Source organism: Papaver somniferum, unplaced genomic scaffold (assembly GCF_003573695.1).
Source record: "Papaver somniferum cultivar HN1 unplaced genomic scaffold, ASM357369v1 unplaced-scaffold_15, whole genome shotgun sequence".
Classification (NCBI taxonomy): Eukaryota; Viridiplantae; Streptophyta; class Magnoliopsida; order Ranunculales; family Papaveraceae; genus Papaver; species Papaver somniferum.
In genome coordinates, this window is record NW_020624376.1 from 1,128,191 (window position 1) to 1,155,120 (window position 26,930).

The window sequence follows — 26,930 nt, forward strand, 5'->3', positions numbered from 1 at the left end:
TGAGTTTCCAAGAAATGGGTCAATTTTTTCTTCCAGATTAGTTGGGTTTTCTTCTGAAAGAATATTGAGATTGATGTATGTATTACCACAGTTAAAAAATCAATATTTTCACCAAGAAGTACAATACTTGATTTCTCGTCTTCATTGGAATCATAGTTATCAGACATTTCATCAAGAGTTGCAGCAAGACCTTTGTTCCCGGTGTATTTTCTACGATTTGGGCACTCGTTTTCAAAATGACCAAATCCCTTACACTTAAAGCACTGAGGAATATCCTCATCATCAGTTTCATATGTTTTCCTGTTTTTAGGAGGAATACGGTTATGAGGTTTAATTGATGCTTTAGGCTTATCTCTGGAGAACCGTTTACTTCTCATCAACATAAGATCCCTAAACTGTCTTGTGATCATCGAGACTGACTTGTCAAGATCTTCATCTGATGAATCTGTCTCAGAGTGATCATCTTCAGAGATATACACTTTTTTACTCTTATCAAGTAATTTAGTGTCTTTTTGTGCTTTGAACGCAAAATCCTTAGTTATGGATGAATGTTCGTGATCAAAGATCTTAAGCTTCCCAACCAGCGTATTTCTGGAGAGATTATCAAGGTTATTTCCCTCAACAATGGCGTGCTTCTTAGAGTCGTATCTAGATGGCAGCGATCTGAGAATTTTCATCACAATGTCCTTTTCAGGAATGGTCTTACTAAATGCAAAAGATGCATTAACAATTTCAGACACTTTGTGATTAAACTCATCAAATGTTTCTTCATCTGCCATACGAAGGTTTTCCCAATCGGAATTAAGGTTTTGAAGCCTAGCTTCCTTTTCACTGGAGTTACCTTCGAATACGGTTTCTAAGATATCCCACGCATCTTTAGACCTCGTGAAATTTCACATATGGTGCTGAAGATTTGGGGTAATGGCATGTATAATGGCATTCAAACCGTCGGAATTTTGCTTTGCAGCATTTATCTCGGCAGGGGTGTATTCACCAATAGGCTTGGGAACGTTTGCATCTCCAACTGCCACGACGGGAGCATTATAGCCATTAACAACATATACCCATGATTGAAAATCACGTGCTTGAAGGAAAGCTAGCATAGCAATTTTCCACCATAAGTAATTAGAGTCATCGAAGACTGGTGGTACGTTAATTGAGATAACACCTCTTTCCATAGAGTCATATCGCTACAAACACAGACATGCAAGGTCTTAAACGTGTTTGCCTGCTCTGATACCAATTGAAAAAGTGGGGGTACAATAACCACACCCAATATTTCGCTTAACAATCTGTATGGACAAACTCCAATATACTTTCTAGAGAATCAACTAGAGAGTCAGACTCAATCTAGATAAAAAAAGTATATCAAAGAGTTTTTATCTCAATCTCTCGATTTGATATATACTCAAGCAAATAGAAATCTGCGAGTCTTTATCAAATACTAACTTGGATGGTACCAAAGACCAATATCCAAGTGTCAATCAATTTAAATCAACAACCAAAAGATCGGATATTTTAATTGATTGAACAACGCACAACCTGTGATATTTCAATTATATAACAAAATATAATGCGGAAAAGAAATAACACAACCACCAGAATTTTGTTAACGAGGAAACCAAAAATGCAGAAAAACCCCGGGACCTAGTCCAGATTGAACACACACTGTATTAAGCCGCTACAGACACTAGCCTACTCCAAATTAACTTCGGTATGGGCTGTAGTTGAACCCCAATCAATCTCACACTAATCCAAGGTACAGTTATGCTCATACGTCTCTGATCCCAGCAGGATACTACGTACTTGATTCCCTTAGATGATCTCACCCACAACTAAGAGTTGTTACGACCCAAAGTCGAAGACTTTAATAAACAAATCTGTATCACACGGAAAAGTCTACGGTAACAGATAAATCCGTCTCCCACGAATATACCTACGAGTTTTATTCTGTCTTTTGATAAATCAAGGTGAACATGAACCAATTGATAAACCGGACTTATATTCCGAAGAACAGCCTAGTATTATCAATTACCTCACAATAATCCTAATCGACGCAGCGAAAAAAGATATTGTGGAATCACAAACGATGAGACGAAGCATATATTATTTCTTTTATATCTTGCCTATCGGAGATATCAATCTCAATCCAATTATTACAATTGTACTCGTACGATAAAAACAGCAAGATCAGATCACACAACTAAGAAAAAGTAGTATCGGTCTGGCTTCACAATCCCAATGAAGTCTTTAAGTCGTTAACCTGGTTTAGAAGAAGAAACCAAAGGTTAAAGAAGAATCGACTCTAGCATAGCACAACTAGTATCACACAGAAGGTGTGGGGATTAGGTTTCCCAGTTGCTAGAGTTCTCCCTTATATAGTCTTTCAAATCAGGGTTTGCAATCAATGTTAGCTTGGTAACAAAGCATTCAATATTCACCGTTAGATAAAAACCTGATTTAGATTCAAATTAATATATTTCAACCGTTAGATCGAAAACTAGCTTGTTACACACAAATGAAATGCATGTTTCCAGGCTTGTGTAACCGTACCCAAACTTGTACATTTTTTGGTTCAACAATAGTCAACCAAATGGTTAGCCGATCACTTTCATATCAACCATATTCTTCTTCACCATAACTAGTTCAAGTGACCCAAATGAACTAGTTCAAGTGACCCAAATGAACTAGTTAGAGAGTTGTTCAATTGCAAGGAAATCTTATGTAACTACACAAGACACAATCGAAGAAAAAACGATTTGATTCACTCAAATCGGTTCATGAACTATATAGCCATGGTTTGCATTTGCACTCCTTAGTTTATATAAGAATAAGTTCACAAACATCGTTTTTAGATATAACCTACTCAAGTTCACGGACTGGGTTCGTGGACTAAAGTTCCCGGACGGATTTCACAAACTCCAGCAGAAATTCTCGGGTTTGAGAACTTCGCCAGTTCGCGGACTGGGTTCTCGGACTGAGTTCGCGAACTTAGCTCATGCACTACTCCGGTTCACTTGATCAACAAAGTTTGCAAACTTCGGTTCAAGGAATAAGGACTTATACATATATGTGCTTCCACGACAATGCTTATATCCTCCAATGGTTATATAATCTAAACTCTCATTTCAAACATTGGAACATTCTTAGAGGACGTTGATATTCTATAGTTGTTATTCACAAACTATTTTTCGTCAAAGTAAGCAAAGTGATTGAAACTTGTCATGACTTTCGTCACTAGGTAAAGATGAACTTGGTTAAAGCGAAAGCTTACCAGCACATATTTCGAGAAATAGATAGGCGACATAAACTCGACTCAAAATAGCAAATGTGTATAATCTAAGTCTATATAGCAAAAAAAAATTTGTCTTAAGATAGGAGATAAATAGACTTTTGAGTGATAGATAAGTTCAAGTATCCACATACCTTTTAGTCGGTGAAGATCCACCGGTTCCTTGAGTAGTCCTTCGTCTTGTATGATGATTGACATGGAGTTCTTGAGCTCAACTACACTTTCTATCCTAGTCCGAGACCTTAGCTATAGTAGACTAGAAATCAAGACTTATAGTTTTGATCACTAACATTGATAAACATGCTTGAGATAGCAATGCATGCGAGTTCGACCGAGAAATTCTCTAACAATGCCACTCTTAAACGTCAGCCGATAGAGAAGAACATGGATGTTTAAGAGGCCAAAACGATGGAATATTGCTAAAAACGATGGAATATTGCTAAAAAAACGTCCATATCCTCTTAAACGTTTATGTTTTCTTTTCGAGAGTGGCATCGGTTAAGAGAACATGTGACGTAGTAACAAGTCATCGTTATTTGTTATTTGTTTTTACTACGTTATTTTTTCTTAGTAGGCTAGTGTCTGTAGCGGCTTAATACAGTGTGGTGTTCAAATCTGGACTAGGTCCCGGGGTTTTTCTGCATTTGCGGTTTCCTCGTTAACATAATTTCTAGTGTCTGTGTTATTTCTTTTCCGCATTATATTTTGTTATATAATAGAAATATCACAGGTTGTGCGTAGTTCAATCAATTAGAGAATCCAACCTTTGGTTGTTGATTATATTGATTGCCACTTGAACATTGGTATTTGGTACCGTTCACGTTGTTTCACATAATAATCAGGCGGATTTCTATCTGTTTGATTGGTTGATTACATTGTGAAACAGAGATACAACTCTTGGATATATTTCCATTGATTGAGTCTGACTGTCTAGTTGATTCTCTTGGAATTATATTGGATTTTGTCCATACAGATTGCTAAGCAAAATATTGGTGTGGTTGTTAGACCCCCGCTTTTTGAGTTGTTAATATGATTGTTAATTAAGTCATCAATCATGAAGGAAAAAGATAAATCTCATGCACCTTCAACTTTGAAAAGAAAAAGGAGGAGTGTGAGAAAACCAAGTGTTGTTCCGTCTAATCAACAGAAGTTCTCTGGGGTTCTTGAAGAGTTGAAGGAAACAAGAAAGTAGATTCAGGACATAAAGGCTATTGTTTTTAGGACTTTATAAATTCAGAAGGTCCTGGTTCGGCGTCAGTCTAAAAGGTTTGTTGGAATTAACTCCTTTCTTAATGAACCTTATGTTCCTGTGGCTGTTGACTACAAGGAGTTCATGGACGATAAAGATTTTTTTAGAGGTCTTAATGTCTAGGAAACTTCTTATGAGAATTTATTTTTGTGTTTTAAGAAGGATAACTAGGGTTTGGAACAGCCATTATTGTGAGTACACATAGTTATTTCCAACGATTTTCATCTTGCAGTGTTTTTAGATTTATTTAAATTCTAAAGTTTATTTGGAAGATGATTTTGCATTATTAATCTTTATGATTTCATATATTGCAACTTGTTGGGATATGTGTGTTTGTGTACGTAAACTATGATTGTCCCATATATGTCAAAAGTTAAGTCTTTCATATGTCATTATGGAAATATTGATAAAAGATTGAATGAACTTTTGACAAACAAAAGTTAAGCCTATTATGTCATTATGAAAATATTGATGGAAGATAGGATGAACTTTTGTTTACAAAGATTAAGTCTATTATATGTCTCTATGCAAACAGTGATGAAAGATAGAATGAATCTTTGTTTATTACGCGGTATTGGTCTTCCCTGATTCACATCTTTGTGTAAATACTGTGTGGCTCCGTAAGTTCTCTTATGCGAGCATTTCCGATTAAATTAATCATGGGTTCTCTTGTGGTTAATTTAATTGATCATTTTGGATACAAATTCATGCTTCATGTGATTTGTTAATATCCAAAGAAATCCTTCTTGTCTTGTGAAAGTAAGGTTGCTCTTGTTGTTCTTTCGGGAATGACATTTTATGAGGGAGAGTTCTTAATTGAACTTGTACTTAACTGCCAAATCTTTGCGGGGAGTGAGATTGTGGAATATTGTAGGGGTTATCTTGTATCTTTAAAAATTCCTTGAAGAATGCATTTAGTTTCGGCTATATGACGGCATCTAAACAACTTGATATGTTATTCTCTTTTTCTCATGAAGTGTCTGTATGGAAATTTCATTAGGATCCCACTAGTTTTCATACCTTTGACAATTTTTATTGACATAAAGGGGGAGGATTAATGTGTAGTTCACACTACAAATACATATGGTTTACGGATCAATATGTAAGGGGGAGTGGTTTTCATGTGAGATAAAGTATTGACTAAGGGGGAGTGATACATATCACCATTGTATTGTTGTCAAAGTTGTGATACAATTGGACTTTGATGTCGTGTAATAATACTATGACACTGTATAAAAATAATTGAGAGCAATTGTTTTCTCATTGTTATAGCTACGGATCTTCCACAACTATGATGCTATGTTGAACACATTCAGAATCATTGGAGTACTTGGAAGTGACAAAGATTTCGAGTAATGTTGAATAACCAAGGAAATCAAGCATTGGGATTGAGAGCTACAAAGTTTATTTATTTTGCATTCCATATGTATTGATATTTTTGTCACTAAAATTGACAAAGGGGGAGATTGTTAGAGCACTTCTCGGTCGAACTCGCGAGTGTTGCTATCTCAAGATTGTTGTCAAGTTTAGTTTCCAAAACTATAAGTCTTGATTTCTAGTCTACATAGATAAGTCTCGGATTAGGATAGAAAGTGTAGTTGAGCATTAGACTTCACGGTGTTCATCGATTGAAGACGAAGAACTACTAACGGGAGCTTGTGGAACTTCATAAACAAAAGGTATGTGGAGACTTGAACTCATCTATCACTCAAAAGTCTATCTACTTTATATCCTATTTGAGACAAAAGTCGTATAACTATATATACTTCGATTATACACATTTGATATTTCGAGCTGACTATACACATTTAATATTTCGAGCTAAGTTTAACTTGCTTACATATTTCTCGAAATATGTGTTGGTAAGCTTTCGTTTTAACCAAGTTCATCTGATATTCTTGACGAAAGTCAAAAGATGATCATGTGAAAATTGCCTGGTAACATCTTACATGATTTGTGTGAGACAGTCATTTGATGTAGGCTCGGAATGTTTCATATTGATCATTCGATCACTTGAAAATTTCTTTAAAGCTAATAGTTTTTGTGAGACAGCTATTCCCGTCTTCCAACAATGTTTCAATGGTTGAAATGAGAGTTTAGAACAATCGGATTTAAGCATAGTATACGTACTTGCATATATGTAATCCATGTCCGTGAACCATGGTATGCACACCCGTATGCGTACTTGTTGGTTTTGAGAAAGTCTGGGAACCTGGTATGCAAACTGGTACGCGTACTGGCGTAAGGTCCAGGTCTGGGAATTTCTGCTGAGTTTGGATGGTATGCGTACCAGTTCGCATACTGGCGAAACCCAAACTTAGTCCGGCCATTTAGGTACGTATACCCGTACGAATGCCTAAGTGGATAATGTTCTAAAATCGATTTTTTCATGAACTAATACATTTATATAATAAGGAACGCAATCTTTTGCAAACCGTGGCTATAATGTTCATGACTTGATTCGAGTGAATCAAAATCGATTTTGCTTCAATTGTGTCTTGTATACTTCCATAAGAATATAAACAATTGAACAACTCTATAACTAGTTTTATTTGAGTCATTTGAACTAGTTATGGTTAAGATGAATAAGGTTGATATGAAAGTTTTCATATGGCTAACTTCGGTTAATTATTGTTGAGCAAACAAGGAGTACACGTTTAGGTACGGTTACTCATATCTAAATGAAGGTACATTTCATTTGTGTGTAACAAGTTAAGTTCGATCTAACGGTTGAAAGATATTATCTTGAGTCTAATCAGGTTTTCATCTAACGGTGAATATTGAATGCTTTGTTACCAAGGTAACATTGGTTGCAAACCCTGATTTGAAGACTATATAAAGGAGAACTCTAGCAACTGGGAAACCTAATCCCCACACCTCCTATGTGATACTAGTTGCGACTAGAGTCGATTCTCCTTTAACCTTAGGTTTTTCACGAAACCCTGTAGGTTAACGACTTAAAGACTTCATTGGGATTGTGAAGCCAGACCCAACTATTTTCTCTGTAGTTGTTGTTAGAGCATTGCTCGGTCGAACTCGCATGCGTTGCTATCTCAAGCATGTTTGTCAATGTTAGTGATCAAAACTATAATTCTTGATTTCTAGTCTATTATAGCTAAGTCTCGGACTAGGATAAAAAGTGTAGTTGAGCTCAAGGACTTCATGGATATTCATCATACAAGTAGAAGAACTACTCAAGGAGTTTATCTGTCATTCAAAAGTCTATCTACTCTATCTCCTACTTCTTGAGACAAAAAGTCGTATGCTATATATATAGACTCAGATTATACACATTTTGTATTTCGCGACGAGTATACCTCGCCTATCTATATCTCGAAATATATGTTGGTAAGATTTTCGCTTCGACCAAGTTTATCTTTACCTAGTGACGAAACTCATGATATGTTTCAATCATCTTGAAAATTGCTTTGACGAGAAATGGTGTAACAACTGTATATAACGTCCTCTAAGAATGTTTCAATGATTGAAATGAGAGTTTAGATTACATAACCAATGATGGACATAAGCATTGTTGTGGAAACACATTTATGTATAAGTCCTATTCCTTGAACCAAAGTTTGCGAACTTTGTTGATCAAGATAAACCGGAAGAATGGCTTGCTGCCAAGTCCGCGAACTCAGTCCGCGAACTTCCGAACTTCTCATCCCGAGATATTCTGCTGGAGTTGACAAACTAGTTGTGTGAGTACCAGTCCGCGAACCGACGGAAGGTCTCTTGCCGATATTTTCTGCTGGAGTTTGTAAACTTTGCCGGTTGCTTAAGTCCGCGAACCTAGTGTGCGAACTTAAGAAGGTTATATATTTGAAGATGATTTCTGAACTTAAACTTTTAAAAGACTAAGGAATGCAGTTTGCAAACCGTGGCTATAAAAGTTCATGAACAGATTCAAGTGAATCAAATCATCTTTTCTTCGATTGTGTCTTGTGTAGTTACATAAGATTTCCTTGCAATTGAACAACTCTTTAACTAGTTCATTTGAGTCATTTGAACTAGTTATGGTGAAGAAAAACATGGTTGATATGAAATTCTCATATGGCTAACCTTTTGGTTAACTATTGTTGAACCAACAATGTACACGTTTGGGTATGGTTAACAAACCTAGAAGCATGCAGTTCATTTGTGTATAACAAGCTAAGTTTTCGATCTAACGGTTGAGAAATATTAGCTTGAATCTAAATCAGTTTTTCATCTAACAGTGAATATTGATTGCTTTTTTACCAATGCAAAACCCTGATTTGAAAGACTATATAAAGGAGACATCTAATATTGTTCAAAACTAATCCCCACACCTTACGTGTGATACTACTTTGCGTACTAGAGTTGGTTCTCCTTTAACCTTTGGTTTTCTTCTTCTAAAACCAGGTTAACGACTTAAAGACTTCATTGGTATTGTGAAGCCAGATTGATACTACTTTTATCGTAGTTGTGTGATCTGATATTACATCTTCTATCGTACGAGTACAATCAGAACGATTGGCTTGAGATTTGATATCTCCGATAGGAAAGATATAAAAAGTAATCACAAACATCTTCATCTCATTGTTTGTGATTCCACAACATCTTGCTTCGCTACCATACGATTAAGATTGTTGTGAGGTGATTGATTAATCTAGGTTGTTCTTCGGGAATATAAAACCGGATTATCAATTGGTTCTTGTTCACCTTGATTATTTTCAAAAGACGGAACAAAAACTTTAGGGTTTTTCTGTGGGAGACAGATTGATCCTTTGATAGACTTGTCTGTGTGAGACAGATTTGTTTATTGTCAAAGCCTGCGATTTTGGGTCGTAGCAATACTTGGTTGTGGGTGAGATCAACTAAGGGAATAAAGTGCGCAGTATCCTGCTGGGATCAGAGGCGTAGAGAGTACAACTGTACCTTGGATCATTGGGAGACTGATTGGGGTTCAACTACAGTCCAGTCCGAAGTTAGCTTGGAGTAGGCTAGTGTATGTAGCGGCTTAATACAATATGTATTCAATCTGGACTAGGTCCCGGGGTTTTTCTGCATTTGCGGTTTCTTCGTTAACAAAAAATTTCTGGTGTCTGTGTTATTTCAGTTTCCGCATTATATTGTTTTATCTTTATAATTGAAATAATACAGGTTGTGTGTTACATCATCAATTAGCATAATCCAACCCTTGGTTGTTTATTATCATTGATTGATCCTTGGACTTTGGTCTTTGGTACTGTTCAAGTTATTCCTTGCGTTTGATTAAAGACTCGCTGATTTTTATTAGCTTGAGTAAATCAAAATAAGAGAGAGATATTAACTCCTTGAGATACTTTTACCTAGATTGAGTCTGACTGTCTAGTTGATTCTCTAGAAAGTGTTTCGGAGTTAGTCCATACAGATTGCTAAGTGAAATATTGGGTGGTGTTGTTAGACCCCCACTTTTTCAATTGGTATCAGAGCAGGAAAATACATTAAAGACCTTACAAGTCTGTGTTTGTAGCGATCTTATTATGGACGAGTCTATCTCTAATAACGTACCAGTTAGAAATTACCAGATGATTCTAAAAGCTTGGAGTCACCTGAGAGAACTGTCACATCTAAGTCAATATCTAAACATTCTCTTGATGTAAAAACTGTTGATTGGGAAACTCTCCTAGAAGAACAGTTAGATGAACTTTCTGATGAAGGTGATTCAGATATTGATAGAGATGTTGATGAGGAAGTCTCAGAGTATGTTAAGTTTTTACATTAGTGGAATATGAAGAAGATTACTACTTCTCATCTCTTACCTCTTCTGACTCCTCTCTGTCGAGAAAACAAGAAATTGGGAAGATGTTATGCAAGTGTTTATTTTTCGAATCGTTTTTGCGAATCGATCCTCAAGGATTCTAAGGAAAACCTACGTATGAAGTCACTTGAATGTGATAATATTTATCAAAAGTACTTTTTGTTGGAAGAGAAACTTGGAGAATCTGAAGCAAGGCTTAACTCTCAACAAATTAGTTTTGATGACAGAGAAAGTGCTTGTCTCGCTCGAGAAAAGCACCTTGAGGCTGATTTAGCTACTGCTCTTGATAAAATCAATATGTTGGAAGATGACTTGAAAAAATTCAATACTAGTTCAAGCAAATTAACCACTATGCTAGGAGAAAGTAAAAATCATCGTGATACACGAGGATTGGGCTATAAGGGAATAGATGCTCCAAGTAGCAAAGAGGTAAAATTTGTCAAGGCTAGTGATTCTTCTCAACAAAAGGTTTCCACTGATGGAAAAAGTGAAATACCTTCACCGGTAGTTAAGGTTCGAAAGAGCAAAGTATATCAACCTCCAAAGTCAGCACATACATATCGAGGTAAGCACATTCCTTATGTTTGCCACTATTGCGGAAATAAAGGTCACCTGGAAAAGAGATGTCGTTTCCGTATAAGGAATGAGAAACTTCATGATGTTCTTGTTTGGGCATCACAAGAAGTTGTGAATCCAAGATCATACGTTAAGACTAATCCTCTTAACGTTACAGGTTGTAACTGTCCAACCTTTAGGAGAAGGAATCAGTGCTGTGATAAGCCTAGATTTGCCAATAAACGTCATACGAATCCTTTTCACAATCGTAATAGTTATCAAAAGGATAACTTCGTAAAGACGAAGACAGGATCTGATACTCCCAATTGGAGAAAGACTAACTTGCAAAAGAATAATCAATCCAATTCTCTTCCGGAAAATCTTGAAGAGAGTAATGGGAAGAAGGTTTCGGTCGTTCCTAAACGCATTCAAAAGTGGATACCAAATAAATTCAATGATGTTTTGAGTGTGAAAATGAATGATCTCCCAGAAAGTTCCATAACTATGGAGAAAGCAGTATCCATGATGGAACTTAAAGAGTTCTTTGGGAAGATGGATTTGGATGTTAAAGGTTCTAAAAGTGATCTCTTTCATGATAATCAAAAAGTCACTTTTGGTGAGCAAGACATTGTTCACCTCAACACAACTTGAGTTTGTTGTAAGTGTATCCTCACCAAGGAACGCCCTGTTATGTATATGGTGAGGGAAGCACGAAAATTGGGGCGCACAGATTATGTTTGGTAAGGATGTAGAATTCAACTGGATTCTTCTAAAAATGTATGTCTATAAACTTGAGCAAGTTTTATGTTTTTATTAATTGTTTGAGTACTTATAATGATCCATGTACCTTGCTTATCGTTCATTTATACCTAACTTGATCTGTGTTTAAGGTTTTTAAATGTTTAGGTTTGATAGCATTAGTTCGGGATGTTTGGACTTCATGGTACACATACCAGGTATACATAACATCATTTAAAACCAAAATACAGGGGTTTAAGTTCGCAAACCCCGTCTGGATACTGCTTCTGGATACGAAAACTCGTTTGCAAACCCGTACGCATACTTGACGTCGATATTCGGTAAACTTGTTTTGCCTGTAACTTCTTCGTCCGAACTCGGATTGACCTCATTATTTTTGCACTCTCTTCCTCTTTGAATTCTCTTCAAAATGGAGACGAGAAACATTGAATTTGGATGAGTTAAGATTGGTATTTGTCCTGTCTCTTCTTTTTGAGTATTTTGCTCCGTTTCGTTGCACTTGTTCCACTTCTCTTGAACTTTGGCACTTGGATACTTGGAGTAATACTTTTCTAAGATAATTTGTAGCTTTTAAAAGAATGTTGTTGGTGAATCACAAAGAAGGAAGTTCAAGAATGAAAGTAGTACGCAGTGCTATGGAATTCTTGAATGTTCACAATCATCTTTTGTGAACTATGGTGCATAGTCGTTATTGACTTTGTATGTTCTTCTTTGATTAAGAAAATCTTTTTATACGCCTTTGGTATCTATTATTGGTGTAAATCCATGCGAAAAAGATTGATTCTACCCTATAAGGACAAATCATCTTGTATGTGCATTACGAGTTTGTGTTGTTGTCTAGGAAACTTCTTATGAGAATTTATTCTTATTTTTGAGAAGGATTACTAGAGTTTGGAATAGCCATTATTGTGATTACACATAGCTATGTCCAACGTTTTCATCTTCATATTTTTAGATTTTTTGGTTTAAAATTCTAAAAATATTTGGAGGATGATGTTTTTGCAATATTTAATCTCTATGATTTGTTATATTGCAACTTGTTATGGGATATTGGTGTTTACGTCCGTGAACTATGTTTGTCCCATACCTTATCAAAAGTAAAGTCGTTTGTGATAGATATTCATGTATTGGTTAAATAATGAATGGACTTTTGACAGATACAAAAGTTAAGCCTATATTGTCAATCTTTGATGGAAGATAGGTTAAAATCTTTTGTTTGCAAGGATTATGTCTATTGAATGTCGTTATGCGAACAGTGATGGAAGATAGAATGAATCCTTGTGTATTCCACAGTATTGATCTTTACTGATCCATACTTTGTGTAATATTGTGAGGCTCCGTAATGTGTCTTACGTTGAGCACTAAACAACCAAGTTGATTATTTTTGATTGTCTTTGTTGTTTCTCCGTAAGGTACTATATGTCGAGCATTATGAACTAAATTAATCATCTTGTTTGGTTATTTAGTTATTACTTCATAAGTTTTTCTTGTGTTGAGTATATGAACGGTTAAGCTAATCATTCCTTATGGTTAAACTTAGTCGTAGCTCCGTAAGTTTACTTATGTTGAGCATAATCAATTAAATTGATCACTTTTTGTGTTTAATTTGGTTGCGTATTCCGATTAAATTATTCATGGGTTTACTTGTGATTAATTTGATTAAGTTTTTGGATATAAAAGCCATTCTTATGGTTTTAGTGTCCAATAAAAATCCTTATTTTCTTTTGAAATTAAGGTCACTCGTTGTTGTTCTCTCGGGAATGACATCAAATAGGGGAGAGTTCTTTTGAACTTGTGCTTAATGGTCATATCTTGAGCGGTGTGCGGCTGTGGAATTTTAGAGGGGTTATCTTGTATCTTTAAAATCTATTAGCTTCGGCTATATGATTGCATCTAAATAAGATGATGTGTGTTCTTTCTTTTTAGTCATGAAATGTCTCTTACGGAAATTTCATTATGATCCCGTTCTTGTACCTTTGCCAATTTTATTGACAAAAAGGGGGAGAATTAATATGTAGTTCACACTACAAATACATATGGTCTTCGGGTCATTATGGAAGGGGAGTGGTTTCCATGTGAGATGGAGTATTGACTAAGGGGGAGCGATACATATCACCATAGTATTATTGTTGAAGTTGTGATACAATTGAACTTTGACGTTGTGTAATAATACTATGACATTGTATAACAATGATCGAGATCGATGTTTTCTCATTGTTATAGCTACGAATCTTCAACAGCGGTGATGCTAAACTTACAACCTTTGGGATCATTGGTGTATTTGGAAGTGATGAAGATTTCGAGGAATGTTGAAGATTAGACATGTGGAATAGGAACTACTTAAGTTTCTTTATCTTTTTTGTATTCCATATGTATTGATAGTTTTGTCAGTAAAATTGACAAAGGGGGAGATTGTTAGAGCATTGCTCGGTTGAACTCGCATGCGTTGCTATCTCAATCATGTTTGTCAATGTTAGTGATCAAAACTATAAGTCTTGATTTCTAGTCTATTATAGCTAAGTCTCGGATTAGGATACAAAGTGTAGTTGAGCTCAAGGACTTCATGGTGATTCATCATACAAGTAGAAGAACTACTCAAGGAACCGGTGGAACTTCTCAACAAAAAGGTATGTGAAGACTTGAACTTATCTGTCACTCAAAAGTCTATCTACTCTATCTCCTACTTCTTGAGAGAAAAAGTCGTATGCTATATATATAGACTCAGATTATACACATTTGGTATTTCGAGCCGAGTATACCTCGCCTATCTATATCTCGAAATATGTGTTGGTAAGATTTTCGCTTCGACCAAGTTTATCTTTACCTAGTGACGAAAGTCATGATATGTTTCAATCATCTTGAAAATTGCTTTGGCGAGAAATGGTGTAACAACTGTATAACGTCCTCTAAGAATGTTTCAATGATTGAAATGAGAGTTTAGATTACATAACCAATGATGGACATAAGCATTGTTGTGGAAACACATTTATGTATAAGTCCTATTCCTTGAACCAAAGTTTTCGAACTTTGTTGATCAAGAGAAACCGGAAGAATGGCTTGTTGCCAAGTCCGCGAACTGCCGAACTTCTCATCCCGAGAAATTCTGCTGTAGTTGACAAACTAGTTGCGTAAGTACCACTCCGCGAACCCAGTCCGCGAACTTGCGGAAGGTCTCTTGCCGAGATTTTCTGCTGGAGTTTGTAAACTCTGCCGGTTGCTTAAGTCCGCGAACCTAGTGTGCGAACTTAAGAAGGTTATATATCTGAAGATGATTTCTGAACTTAAACTTTAAAAAAACTAAGGAATGCAGTTTGCAAACCGTCGCTATAAAAGTTCATGAACCAATTCAAGTGAATCAAATCATCTTTGCTTCAATTGTGTCTTGTGTAGTTACATAAGATTTCCTTGCAATTGAACAACTCTCTAACTAGTTCATTTGAGTCATTTGAACTAGTTATGGTGAAGAAGAACATGGTTGATATGAAATGCTCATATGGCTAACCTTTTGGTTAACTATTATTGAACCAACAATGTACATGTTTGGGTACGGTTAACAAACCTAGAAGCGTGCAGTTCATTTGTGTATAACAAGCTAAGTTTTCGATCTAACGGTTGAGAAAAATTAGCTGAATCTAAATCAGGTTTTCATCTAACGGTGAATATTGATTACTTTGTTACCAAGGAAAAACCCTGATTTGAAAGACTATATAAAGGAGATATCTAGTATTGTGCAAAATTAATCCCCACACCTTACGTGTGATACTAGTTTTTGTACTAGAGTTGGTTCTCCTTTAGCCTTTGGTTTTCTTCTTCTAAAACCAGGTTAACGACTTAAAGAATTCATTTGGATTGTGAAGCCAGACCGATACTACTTTTATCGTAGTTGTGTGATCTGATCTTGCATCTTCTATCGTGCGAGTACAATCTGATTGATTGGCTTGAGATTTGATATCTCCGATAGGCAAGATATAAAAAGTAATCTCAAACATCTTCGTCTCATTGTTTGTGATTCCACAACATCTTGTTTCGCTACCATACGATTAAGATTGTTGTGAGGTGATTGATTAATCTAGCCTGTTCTTCGGGAATATAAGACCGGATTATCAATTGGTTCCTGTTCACCTTGATTATTATCAAAAGACGGAACAAAAACTTTAGGTTTTTTGTGGGAGACAGATTGATCCTTTGATAGACTTGTCAGTGTGAGACAGATTTGTTTATTGTCAAAACCTGCGATTTTGGGTCGTAGCAACTCTTAGTTGTGGGTGAGATCATCTAAGGCAATCAAGTGCGCAGTATCTTGTTGGGATCAGAGGCGTAGGGAGTGCAACTGCACCTTGGATCAGTGGGAGACTTATTTGGGTTCAACTACAGTCCAGTCCGAAGTTAGCTTGGAGTAGGCTAGTGTCTTTAGCGGCTTAATACAGTGTGTATTCAATCTGGACTAGGTCCCGGGGGTTTTCTTCATTTGCGGTTTCCTCGTTAACAAAATTTCTGGTGTATGTGTTATTTCAGTTTCCGCATTATATTGTTTTATCTTTATAATTGAAATAATACCGGTTGTGTGTTAGATCATCAATTAGCATAATCCAACCCTTGGTTGTTGATTGTCATTGATTGATCCTTGGACATTGGTCTTTGGTATTGTCCAAGTTATTCCTTGTGTTTGATTAAAGACTCGCTGATTTCTATTAGCTTGAGTAAATCAAAACAAGAGAGAGATATTAACTCCTTGAGATACTGTTACCTAAGTTGAGTCTGACTGTCTAGTTGATTCTCTAGAAAGTGTTTCGGAGTTAGTCCATACAGATTGCTAAGAGAAATATTGGGTGGTGTTGTTAGACCCCCGATTTTTCAGTTGCCTGATCTGATCTTGCATCTTCTATCGTAGCAAGTACTATCTTCTCTAGGATTGGCTCGAGATTTAATCTCCGATAGGCAAGATAAAATTAGTCACAAACATATTCGTCTCATCGTTTGTTATTCCACAATATCTTATTTCACTACCATACAATTAAGATTATTGTGAGGTGATTGATAATTCTAGGTTGTTCTTTGGAATATAAGTCTGGTATATCAATTGGTTCCTGTTCACCTTGATTTATCAAAAGATGGAACAAAACTCATAGGTTTATCTGTGGGAGACAGATTTATCTATACAATAGACTTTTCTGTGTGAGACATATTTGTTTATCAAGTCTTCGACTTTGGGTCGTAGCAACTGTTAGTTTTGGGTGAGATCAGCTAAGGAAATCAAGTGCGTAGAGTCCTACTGGATTCAGAGACGTAAGGAGCGTAACTGTACCTTGGTCAGTGTGAGATTGGTTAGGGATCAACTACATTCCAGTCCGAAGTTAACTTGGTGTAGGATAGTGTCTGTAGCGGCTTAATACAGTGTGGTGTTCAAATATGGACTAGGTCCCAGGATTTTTCTGCATTTGCGGTTTCCTCGTTAACAAAATTTCTGGTGTCTGTGTTATTTCTTTTCCGCATTATATTTTTTTATATAATAGAAATATCGTAGGTTGTGCGTAGTTCAATCAATTAGAGAATCCAACCTTCGGTTGTTGATTATATTGATTCAAACTTGAACATTGGTCTTTGGTACCGTTCAAGTTGTTTAATAATCAGGCTCAAGGATTTCTATCTGTTTGATTTGCGATTACATTGTGAAACAGAGATACAACTCTTGGATATATTTTCATTGATTGAGTTTGACTATCTAGTTGATTTTTTTGGAATTATATTGGAGTTTGTCCATAAAGATTGTTAAGCGAAATATTGGGTGCGGTTGTTAGACCCCCGTTTTTTTCAACTTGCTAGCTAAGTTACTTATATATGATGTTTATCTCGAGATTATGGTTTAACCCATATAATCATCTGTAAAAATAAAGGGGAATCTCAACCCTTAAGGACATACACGAAAATAAACCAGCAAACCCTAAAAAGAATTAGAAATCATTGTAATCGATAGACCAGTAAAATATCTCTCCCTACGGTATTCGTCTGTGGATGTAGGCAAAACTTGCCGAACCACGTTAAATTCGTGTCTTTGTTATTTATGTTTGTTTTATGTAAAACCCTAGTTTTCATCAACACCAGATGGATTGTGTTTTGTGCCTGGAAATATTTCTGGGTATAAACATTTGCGCTGGCTAAGGGGAATCTGAGAAAAATAATCATATTGTTCCGTTGATAAAAGTAGCACAGAAAACTTTAAAATCTTTTTCGTGAGAAAGAAGTTTGGACGTCGTCAACAATGACTGTTGATCGCAATTGCTACAATCCATCTGATCGCAGCTGCTGCAGTCCAGTTAATCATAGTTACTGCAGTCCAGTTGATCGCAACTGCTGTAGTCCAACTTCGCAGTTCGAGGTTTGCTGAAACTATTACCTTCAGAAGCCATTGAAATCGCATCACTACAAAGTTCAATGAAACTGTTGCCTGTGCTTTCGGTCCGCGATAAAAGATAGAGCGAAAACATCATCAAAATTGTTGCCAGGATGTACGATCTGCACCATGCACAATCCAAAGTTCGAAGAAATTCGTTCCCCTATAACGAAGAGGATACATATTTGAGTTTCTAGTTTCTCGGAATTACGACCACCATATTCGTAGGGTTGTTTAGCTACCTATCCTTAGTCACTTGTATCATGTGTCTGCGTTAACTACCTTTAAAACACTCGTGAGATGGAAAAAACCCTAAGAAAAAAAAAAAAACTTCATGGAGACGTCACAAAAGATTCGTGAGAAACGCCAACAGGCCACAAAATACTGTTGTTGATAGTTCAGAAAGATTGTTGGAAAAGGTTCGAAAAAAAGACGACAGTTCCGGAAAACTACTGGATTTTTCATCCCCACTTAGGCAAGCATCAAGATGTTCACACCCAAGTCAAGCCGCTGAAAATCGAGCCGATGCAGAAGCAAGCCGGATTTTCCCACCCCACTCAAAAATCCTAACGCTATTTCCACCCTCGTGGAGCCGTGAGCCAAGCCAAACAAGAAAATTTTCTTTCAACCCCAATTTTTTACACCAACGGATATTTGCACCCAAGTCCAAGCAAGCGCCACGCGTACCGCCACGTGAGCAATATTAGCGGCGCCACATCAGAGGCAACTAGGAATGCACGTCATCGCAATGTATTGCCACGTCAGCAATATCTAGCCACATGAGGGGCCAAATCACCTCTCAGGATAACCCACGTTTGCAGCAAGATCTGACATGTCATATGCCACGTCATCAGTACTTCACATCACCTCAGTAAAGATGAGCCACATCATCTTTGTTAAGTCAGCAACTGCTTTTGCCGAGTCAGCATGACGTCAACAGTGTTGCTCACCCATATTAAGGTCTTTTTCACCCATGTCAGAGAGGTGTCATTCACCCTCGTCAGTGTCTTGTTTAGCCATATCAGTGTTTCTGTTCACCCACGTCTTAAACTTTGTTCACCCATGTCAGGGTGTTGTTCACCTTCTTCGGGCAGCAGTTCATCTTCTCCGGCCAACTCCGGCGCCCTTTTTTTTAAAATTCGGATTTTTTAACCCAACTCAGGATATTTACGCCCAGAAGATCTTTACGCCCAATTCCTTTCCTTTTGGGATGTTTCCACCCCACTGTTGGGTTTGGGCTTTTCCACTCTTTACTTTGGGTTTGGGAAGTCGGGCATTTTTTTTCTTTATCGTGCATCCGAATTGAGCGATTTTTGGCTCGTTGCGACCGTATTTCAATTTCCCACATCAAGAAGGTAACAATTTCTACACGTAGAGAAAGAAAGAATATTTTTGGAGAAATGACATCAAAAATGGTCGTGTTCGCTCACCAAGCGAATCCATTGAAAAATGGATCACGTCATTAACATGTCAATGTCGCGTTGTCAACCGGGTATCACGTCAGCTAGCACCTTTCCATATCAGTTTCCACGTTAGCAACTTTCCACCATGTCATATGCCATATCATTAGAAGTTACGCCATGTCATCTGCTCTATTCCCGTCAGCAATCCATTCACCCCGACTTACTCCACATGACTATCAATTTTGTTTCTTTGATAACTTCTTCATCGTGCATTCGAATTCAGTGATTTTCGGCTCGTTGCGATCATATATAAATTTCCAACATCATGGAGGTATAATTTCAATATTCGGAGAAAATTTATTTTTGAATTTGGAGAGGCGACATCAAAAAAGGTCGCATTTAATCACCAAATGAAGCCATTATATATATGAAATCCTCAAAGTTTGTGAATTTTGTTGTATTGATTTTTGTCCACAACATGGCCGCGTGCAAAGTTCGTGAGTGCTGATTCGATTCGTAAACCTCGACATGCTCCTGCAGCCTAGCTGATCGTAGCTGCTGCAGTCTAGCTTTGCTCATAGTTCCTGCGGTCCAGCTGATCGCAGCTGCAGCTTTGCTCGCAGTTGTTGCAGTACAGCTGATCATAGTTGCTACAATGCAGCTTCGCTCGCAGCTCCTGCAGTCCAGCGTCCAGCTTCGCTCGCAGCCCCTGTAGTCCATCTATATGGTTGTCGCGGTCCAGTTTATCACTATTGTTGCAATCCGGTTCCGCTGCAACTGTTGCGGTCTAGTTTTACATCACTGTTGTTATTCTGATACATATAACAATTGACGACATATAAATGTCGTTGTCATATCCAGTAGCACACCCAAGACTGTCGGGAGGTCCAGCGCCACACAAAGTCAGCTACCATCCCAATGATTGAAAGGTCTCATCAATGGTTGTCGCCTTTTCGCTCACAACTGCAGCAGCCTGTAGTTGACATCAATTTAGTACCAACAGCTACTGCTACCCAGTTTGGTTGGAAAATATTGTCTTCCCGAAAATTTATGTTTCGCTTGCAACAACAGTCAACACAGATTCTAGCTCAATGACTGCTAGGGTATTTCATCTTTTCCAACAACTGCCACCAGTCTAGTTCTACACAACTGTTGCAGTTCAGTTTCGCATCTACTACTGGAGCCCCAGTTTTGATTCAACTATTGCAGCCCAGTTTTGCATCAACAATTGTTGCTCACTTTCAATAATTGTTTTCGCATTTGCAGTCAAGTTTCACCAATAACTGTTCGAGTCATCTCTCGCTCGCAACCATTGCACTCCAGTTTCAGGAAACTACTCCACTCCAGTATCACTATTTCGTTGTAGACCAGTTCGGCCTTCAGTCTAGTTATTTTCTACAACAGTGGTTCGTGCTCACCTACTGCCCTTCGATTATCCAGTCACAATAACTTAACTTGGCGGCGTCTTGGTTATGATTTCCGCAAACAGCGAGGGAAGGAACAATAATCCACACTTGGGCGCGAATTTTGTCATTTACCAAGGGAAACGAAATTTCTTAACCCCACAACAAGTTGGAAGTTAAGAGGGCCCATGTTTGTACCATGAGTAAAAATGCTACATATTGGGTCAGATTGCTACTTAAACCACCATTTGGGTCTCGTTCAAGTTTGTCATTAAGCCAACCAACTCCGTATACAGGATAACCGAATATGCGGGTCGTTCAATGGTCAAAGTCAAGGAACGGTCAATGGTCAAAGCCATGTTGCCAGTCGTGTTTTCAGCCACGCTGCCAGCCTGTTTCCAGTTATGTTTCCAAACGCGATGCCATCCAGATTTCAGCCATGTTGCCAATCGTGATGTCAACTAGCCTCCACCCATGTTGTCAGCCATCCAGTCTCCAGTCATGTTTCCAGTCAAGGCAGTCTGCCAGTCAAAGATCGGCAGCCACAGTCAATATTAAAAAGTCAACCCTGTCAGTCAAAGTCAAGGTCATTGGTCAAACCCGTTGGCCAATGACAATTTGGCCCGTTTTACTGATCTAAAGCAAAAGCCCTGGAAGAAGTTTCTGGATGACTTGCTGGCCAAGTTGCTGGAGGGAAGTTCTGGAATATTCCAGATGACTTGCTAGCTAAGTTACTTCTATATGAAGTTTGTATCGAAATTATGATTTAACCCATATATTCAGTTTTATAAATAGAGGGGAATCTCAACCTTAAAGGAGATACATGAAAATACACCAACAAATCCTAAAAGGGATTAGAAATCATTGCAATTGATAAATCAATAAAGTATCTTTTCCTATGGGGATTCGTCTGTGGATATAGGCAAAACTTGCTGAACCACGTTAAACTCATGTCTCTCTTATTTATGATTGTTTTGTGTAAAACCCTAGTTTTCATCATCATCACCAAATCGATTGTATTTTGTGCCTGTAAATATTTCTGGGTACAAACAATGATCATAAAAACATTCCCCGTACTTATTAAGCTTACTAACAATGAGATTGCGGAATACTTCTGTAATAGAAACATCATTCTGATTCCCCGAACTATTTGCCAGCAACACTGGAAACGTCCTAGTCCTCAAATTTATTACAATCGTTGCTATAAATTGCACCTATTTTGGAACAGAAATATGATTTACAATACTGACAGGGCTGACAGAATTGTCCATCTGTTTTAGGTTGAGTCGATGATACACATCCATAATACACAACCATAATAGTAGTAGAATCTGAACACCAAATGTTGTTTGTTTAATTACTTGGCAGTTGCTACTACGCATATATAGAAAGCCATGCTATATACTAAAACACTTAATGGTATGTATATTAAAACATCGACAAATTAATAGACCAAACAACATTATCATTTCAGCGAAATTATTAATTTATCGAGTTAAAATATAGCTTATACGAATCTAATCTAATTAGGACGAAAATTTTATTATTTTAACGAAATAATTAATTTTTGAAAAATTAATTTGTCAAAGTTATACTGTATATATTAATGACTTAATTCACATATCCGATCTACCATATATACTATCTTTTTTATGTCTCCTACTAACCGTGCATCGCTCATCTAGTTACTGGATACTAACATGGTACCAATGTATGCCAATGTCTATTTGAATTAATTTAACGGCCAATTGATAAAAATTATTGTAACTCGAAATTGATAAGCTTGCAATTTAGCATTGAAACTTCCGACCGTTGATCAGATCGACATGAGAAGACTTTCACTCAATTATTCACGTCAACTCCATTTTTCTATTGAAAAACTGTAACGAAAATATAATTAAAATATGCAGAAGCCTCGAATAAAACTTTTAGGCAGATAGTAAGTAAATGGTTTTTTTATTTATTTATTATTATTAAAAAAAAATGGTTTATTCAAAGTCGTCGGACAGTATAATAAATATGAACTTTGTCATATATGGAATAATTGTACCTAATATATAGATATTTTTTTTAGAAATGATAGGTGCACCAAGAAAAAGAACCCACCAAAGTTGACTTTCTAAATTTATAGATGAATCAAAGTTTGGTCACCGGCATTCGGGTGACTTATGATCAATTACCATGTTAACTATCAGAATATCCCTATTCCGCATATAACTTACCCATGTATGTTTCAGAGACTATATATATATATATATATATATAAACTGATCAAAACATAACCTTTTATCTCGCTCGCTTTGCTTTTCATCCAAAAACAGATTCCTCTATACAACCATGTATGCTAGAGGATATGGTAATGATTATCGACCTCATCCGGAAATGATGTACGCTCCGCGGAACCCAGCCTATGGCCAAGTCGATCGTTTTGGGCAGGTAGTTGAAGAAATGAAAGAGATCAAAACACTACTTAAAACAGTCGTTGAATCTCAACACCAAATGTCAGAGACTCTAAGACGCAGTATTAGTACTGGGGATGGCCATTATTACCGACATGGCAAAGGAGAACATAGAGCTGTCCGAGACTCGACATCATCGGGTTATCCTAACCACCACCACCAACAGCAACAGCAGCAGCAGCACGGTACGTAATAATTTGCATGATCCATATCTGAATTCTGCTCAATAGCCTATAATCTCTTCCACTTGGTGTATATTTTATAGCTTCAATACCACTGCCAACAAAGGATGTCGTCGGCAATATTAGTACTGCTACATATAAATCAGCAGCAAAAATAAAAAAGCCATCGTTATCATCTGTTAAATATGAGGAGATCACAGATGTGGTGCCAACTGATGGTAATGGGAAGGATCAACACCAAGTTCAACATCGTCAAAGACAGGCCCGACTTAACAATTCTACGGGACAGCCAGCAACCAAACAGAAGATTGTCTCTCGTAAGCTGATAAATAAACTTCTCCTAAGCAATTTTATTATCATTAATTATTTATTTAACTCGCCTAGATTAGGGCATTCTGTTTTGGTAGTCATTCTCTCGGTTTGCTTAGAAGCTTTGATAACAGTATTAAAATTGATTTAAATTTAAATAAATTAATCTGAATTTTTTTTTTAATGCTTATTGGTTTAATTGTTGCTCTTGCGGGAATTAAGAAAAAAGCGTTGAGGCGATTAACAAAAACCATGTCTTAGATGGATACGAGCCGCTATACGACGCAGCAGTAAAAGGAGACTGGGAAAAGGCTAATGAATTTTTTCAGAAGAATCCAAATGCAAAAACGGAATTCATCTCTGTGGATTCAGAAACGGCTCTGCATGTAGCTGTAATCAATGATCGACTGAAGTTTGTAGAGAAGATTGTAGAACTCATGCCATCGGAAGCACTAGCATATGCAACTAAACGGCGTGGTAATACAGCACTTCATTATGCTGCCGTTCATGGATGCTCTAAAGTTGCTGCAGTGTTGGTCAAGAAGAACCAGCACTTGCCTCAAATACGCGATCAAAAAAGAAGGGTGCCCCTCGAAGTTGCTCTTCAGTCTGTTGTTGCGGGGCAAAAAGAGACAGTTGAATATCTTTACTCCGTGACTAAAGACGTTGGCCACCCAAGTCCATTCGCTCCCCGGGAAGGGGCAAAGCTACTATGCAAAGCTATTGATGCAAGTTTCTACGGTGAGTAACGAAAATTCACATATTATTGATGCTACAATGGCACATTTATTGGTCGAGACCGGGACATGAGAAAAAAAAAAGAAAGACCCCAAGCCCCATAAATCAACTTATCAACACTTCTTTTGTTTGTTCATTTTCCTGAAAGTCCAAATGTTTTGTTTGTAGATATGGCATTATCTATTATCAAAAGGTTTCCGAATTTGGCTACTGAAGTATCATCGTTACATGATGTATGCGGTTTAGAGATGATGGTTCAAAGGCCATTTGCATTTTTAAGCGGTGCAAAGCTGACATGGTGGCAACAATACATCTATCCATGTTAGTAATCGCCCTAAATATATCAATGCGTCAAGGAAACAATATTTTTTTTCTTTTTTTCCTGTTTATTCCATTGTTACCTGTATCATTGACTTATCATTCTCAGAAGTATATCTAAACGCAAATGTGGTGGGTGGTACAGTAATTCAGGTGGACATGCGTCCTACACATAATTATGGTGCACGGAACACTTTCAAATGCTTAGAAGGTACCGAAAGAGAAGAAGAGAACCTTTTAGAGAGCAGCGAAGTTATCGAAGTTCTATTTGAAGATAATTGTTTAGTAAGTTCAGAAGTCTCCTCAACTGGTGATCGTAAAGGGAGAAAGAACATGCTCATCTCAGCCTGTCTCGTGCCCTACATAAGACGAGGTCAGCATTTTTCCTTAAGATGTATATAGCTCAGGTTTAAACTTTATTTTCCATAATTATAAGATTTAGCTCTAGTAATTTGTTAAACTAGGTAGGATATTACAAGCAAGACTATTTCTTATGAGTGGCATGTTTTCGTTGTTATTTCAGTGTATCATATAAAGCACTTATACAACCAAAAGTTGATGCACAAGCAAGCCGTTGCATTAGTTAATGAAATGTTGGGGCAACTCGATGGAACAATGGACAGAACTCAGATAGTAGATTATTTCAATAGAAATCCGAACATCATAAAGACAGCTATAAGGCATGGCAATGTAGAATTTGTAGCACAATGTCTTGAGAAGTTCGATTACCTGGTATGGTACAGTTTTGCAGGAGAAACGCTGATACAAATGGCTATCGCTGAGCGAAATAAAATGACATTGAATCTCATATTTAAAGCTAGCGGAAAAAATAAGACTGCCGTAGTATCTAGAAAAGATAAAGACAATAATACTATCTTGCATCAAGCTGCAAAGTTAGCATCTCCTGTTCAACTTAATCTGGTCTCTGGTTTAGCGCTCCAGATGCAACGAGAATTACAGTGGTTTAAGGTAAGGTCTTTCGTTCGACATGATAGGGCAATTTTCTTATTATTTATTCTGTCGTGTTCTTTTGCCAAGCACTAATTTAACATTTGTGGTCACTTGAACTTCACTCAGGGTGTTGAAAGCATTATACCCGTGGAAGACAAGTTCAAGAGGAACAAAGATGGGAATACAGCTCAGTATATATTTGCAGAACAACACAAAACATTGTTAGACAAAGCAGAAGAATGGATGAAAGATACGTCGGGATCGTGCATGGTAGTGGCCGCCCTAATTGCTACCGTAGCATTTGCAGCAGTTTTCACCGTCCCTGGGGGCAATATCAGTGATACAAATAGTAGTAAGAATGGTGTCCCGGTTTTTTTGGGAAAGACCCCATTTACTATCTTTGCAATAGCAGATGCCCTGGCTTTATTCTCTTCGGTCACATCTGTTCTTATGTTTTTAGCGGTATATACTTCTCGCTATGCTGAAGAGGATTTTCTCAGGTCGTTGCCCCAGAAAATGATAATAGGTTTGGCAACTCTCTTTATATCAATGGCCACCATATTGGTAGCTTTCGGGGCATCGCTATTTCTTGTGCTCGGAGACAAATTCACGTGGGCTCCAATTCCTATAGCTGTTTTTGGTTGTATTCCAGTGACCTTGTTTGTGAAGTTACAGCTACCATTGTTTGTTGAAATGGTTCATTCAACATATTGGGGCAGTCTCTTTCGGAAATATAAACATATCCAAGCAGTAATTATGAATAACAATAACTATAAGGAGGACTGAATCGATAAACAATTCAATCCTATATTGTTTCATGGATCTTGAACAGTACTGTTCAAGTTATTAATCTGCTTATAGCTATATTTCTTTTCTGTATTTTGTGTTACCAAACAAATATTTACGTACTGGAATGTTGCATTAATTTTTTGCTACGATTAGCTTGTTTATACACACACACGTAAAAAGAGATCTTATGGTTCTGACATTAAGGTAACCCCCGGTATCGTAGAAAAGGGCCTCCTCTCAGTCAGCCTAGCTCTACTCAATTCGGAATTGGGAAAAGCCTCTGATGATCTTAGGTCTCTCAAAACACAAGTGGCAGACTACATATGAATTATAATTTTTCTTATTTTGTTTCTCTTATTTTCTAGGAA

At 37.1% G+C, this 26,930-nt stretch overlaps 1 protein-coding gene and 1 pseudogene across 1 annotated transcript; one reads left to right on the forward strand and one right to left on the reverse strand.

Annotated features, from left to right (window-relative positions):
- The window catches only part of LOC113335764, a 73,889-nt pseudogene that overhangs the window by 39,313 nt on the left and 7,646 nt on the right, over positions 1-26,930 (reverse strand).
- LOC113335762 lies at positions 23,067-26,679 on the forward strand. The gene is made up of 7 exons (XM_026581789.1): positions 23,067-23,460; positions 23,541-23,774; positions 23,989-24,507; positions 24,673-24,825; positions 24,968-25,195; positions 25,346-25,791; positions 25,900-26,679. Exons 1-7 carry the CDS (start codon positions 23,154-23,156, stop codon positions 26,557-26,559), a joined length of 2,547 nt encoding a protein of 848 aa, XP_026437574.1. The 5' UTR covers positions 23,067-23,153; the 3' UTR covers positions 26,560-26,679.